The sequence below is a fragment of the Nanorana parkeri genome, unplaced genomic scaffold, assembly GCF_000935625.1.
Source record: "Nanorana parkeri isolate BGI_ZX_2015 unplaced genomic scaffold, ASM93562v1 scaffold1997, whole genome shotgun sequence".
NCBI lineage: Eukaryota > Metazoa > Chordata > Amphibia > Anura > Dicroglossidae > Nanorana > Nanorana parkeri.
Window position 1 is genome coordinate 96,186 of NW_017308265.1, and position 3,084 is coordinate 99,269.

Consider the following 3,084-nt stretch of genomic DNA (forward strand, 5'->3'; position numbering starts at 1 on the left):
AGAACCCTGCTTGAATGTTCCTGTTATCTTAGGAATAAAGCTGAGTTCCAGCCTTCCCTTCACCCCTCCATCTTGCACCATTGTACAGGCTCCTCTCTTGTACTGACATACTTACTAAGCTTTACCTCTGTGCAGGAGCTTCCTGTAATAAAGACCACTCACTGCCGCTCTCTCTCCTTGTGCAGGGTGACTGGTCTTGTCTCCGCCCCCTCCTGTAATAAAGACCGCTCACTGCTGCTCTCTCTCCTTGTGCAGTGTGACTGGTCTTGTCTCCGCCCCCTCCTGTAATAAAGACCGGTCACGGCTGCTCTCTCTCCTTGTGCAGGCTGACTGGTCTTTTCTCCGCCCCCTCTTGTAATAAAGACCAGTCACTTTTGCTCTCCCCTTGTGCAGGGTGACTGGTCTTGTCCTCTAGTGGGTGGAGCCTGCTGGGCCTCTCCCACAGCTCTGCTCTCAGCACCGTGATGTCACTTCTACTTTTTACAAGGTGATATCTCGGTTTGCAAAGGCATTGGAGGCGCTCGCGGGGGATTTATATCCTTTGTGGCTGTTTAGGAATATAGTGAGAGCCTTTCTGCAGGAGTTCAGCTTTAATCGTTCAATGTTCAGGAGATTCACATCCTCCGGCTCTCCTCTACACATATTACCATCGGTTTTGCTGGATTTAAATACATTTTGGTGCTTTTTTTTTTTTTTTCTTTTACTACAGTTATCTCAGAATCCACAATGGAGATGGAAACGAGGCAAGAGCAGGAGAGTGCCCAGCCGTCAGAAACCGATCTTCCCTCCACAAGCCAAGACCCACCGACCTCTTCCTCTTCTGCAGGTATATATGCGGCAGATAAAACGCTGATCTAGTCTTGCACAGTCGTAGCGGCTCCTCTGATATCGCTGCACACCCGGAGCTCCTCACAATGTGCATTAGAAGCTGCAGCAAGTAAGATAGAGCTCCGCCCCTCCATTTCCTGGCTGGAGCATGCCCACAATCATTTGGCCCTTTCCTCCCCAACTTGAATGTCCCTGGCCTGTCCCTTGGATTCTTTGGACTCCAGTTGTTTCTATCATAGAGGCTGAGGGTCACATGTGGGTGTTACCTGGGCCGTTCCGCATGCAAGTACAACCTGCTTGGGAATACCGGCTCCTTCAGATCAGCATTTTGATATTTGTTTAAAGGAGAACTATGGGGTCAGTGTTTTTCCCCATAGTTCTCCTTAGGGTAACGGGAGGACACAAACTAGCGTCCTCCCGTCACCCTAGGCTCAGTATATAGGGAGCTACAGCTCGCGGTATACTGAGACGCCGGAGCGGATCCCGACATCGATGTCGTGGATCCGCACCGCTGCGTGAGTGACAGCTGGCTCTGCCTATCTAGAGGCAGAGCCAGCTGTACGCGCCCCCTCCCCCGTCCGTTCCGCCAGTCGGAGGGGGGAATCCAGCCCCTCCCCTGTCACGGCAGAGAGCCGTGACAGGATCGAGAAGTGAGCGAGCGCCGGTATGTGTTCGCTCACCTCCCGATCTACTGAGCCGACCTGTGACAGTCTCATTGTCACAGGTCGGCTAGAACTATGAGGGTGAGTGAAAAGCACCCCCCTCCCCCTCATAGTTCTCCTTTAACTCTTCCTAAGAGCCCGCGCACTGCTTGCACCTGAACTGAGGGCCCTTGAGTACTGAGGCAGGGTGCTGTGATGTTTTCAGGAAGCAATGCACGGCCCCTCCCACCAGCCATGATCTGCCTGCATTGCACTGAGAAGCACAGAGACCCGGCGATGACATAATTGGATCTGAAATTATCTATGTCATGAAAACAGGTTTTATTTCCACATTTCCTCGGCTTGCTGAGGGAGACGAGAGGAAGCGGTGAAGACGGAATGGACGCAGGTTACACTTCAGCTTTCGTTGTCTGTTCCTAACATGATATTTCTGTGTAAATAGACACGAGCACCAGTCAGCCGAAGCAAGTGAGACGAGTGAGACTTCATCCTCCGAGCGGAAGGCCTGCCGTCAGAGGACGTCAATTCGGCAGACAGGGAGGTGGGTTCAATCAGTTACAGTGTGTCCGTAAAAAATCCCAGCAAGGTTTTGCCTTTGTGATTTTTTTTTTTTGCAGTCTGCTTTTGGGGAAAATGTTGTTCACTTCCTGTCTTCAGACGCCAACAGGAAGTGAGAAGGGAACGCTTCAAAATGAGTGAAATCTAATAGGAAATCTTCCAATGGGGACAACCTGTCCCAGTGACTTCTAACGATGTTAAGGGCCGGTTCACACCGCGAACAGTGCGTTCCAGAGTGGTCAGCCTCTGGAACGCATTGTATCGCAATCCGGCCGGCTCTCCTGTGTTCAGGGGTCGCGGCAGTGCATGGAAGTCAATGGCACCGCAGCCACGCCCCCTTCCCACGGTGCGATCACCCGCACCGGAATGCCTGGCACAGTGTCTTGTGTTCCGGTCCAGTGCGATCTGCAAAAATGCTGCAAGCGTTCAACTGGAACGTAAGAACTGATGTGCCGCGGGTGGGGGATGTGGCTGCAGTGCCTTTGACGCCAAACCGCCACGCCCCCTCCCGCCCCTGAACACAGGGAGGCAGCTGGGTTGCGATGCACTGCGTTCCAGAGGCTAGCTGCCCTGGAACCAGTGGCGTAACAATCACCATAGCAACCCAGGCGGCCGCTATGGAGCCATTTCTGCCATCAGGACAGATCGGGAATCCCCACCCCCACCCCCCCACACAGCGGGTACTCGGATGGCAATAAAACCTGACCCGGGGCTCTAAGCCTTCCCATTAGACAGAAGGTTTGAATGTGGATACTTGTTGACAGAATGAGCAAAGTGCAGCAGTTCATAGCGGGAAGTATATAGCGGGCTACTGCATGCGATATACTGAGACCGCCGCAGCCGGGACGGAGCCCGACAATACAGTCTGGATCCACCCAGCTGCGTGGGAGGCGGAGCCCGCTGTTAATCTATAGTAAGAGCCCGCTGTTCCCTCCTGCTCCCTGGTCTGTTCTTCCAGTCAGTGGAGGATCGAAGAGGGGAGGGCATGGGAGTCCCTGCAGGGAGCTGTGAGTGACTGGGAAGTGAGCAGAAACAT

At 53.4% G+C, this 3,084-nt stretch overlaps 1 protein-coding gene across 1 annotated transcript in view; it reads left to right on the forward strand.

The window, feature by feature from the left end:
* TPR (translocated promoter region, nuclear basket protein) overlaps positions 1-2,164 on the forward strand; it is an 81,035-nt gene extending 78,871 nt beyond the window's left edge. Inside the window, exons 49-52 of the mRNA XM_018572313.1 lie at positions 581-582; positions 710-826; positions 1,933-2,031; positions 2,148-2,164. Of these exons, the coding sequence (XP_018427815.1) occupies positions 581-582; positions 710-826; positions 1,933-2,031; positions 2,148-2,164 (235 nt within the window). The remainder of the gene's footprint in view (positions 1-580; positions 583-709; positions 827-1,932; positions 2,032-2,147) is intronic.
* Positions 2,165-3,084: the final 920 nt, after the last annotated feature.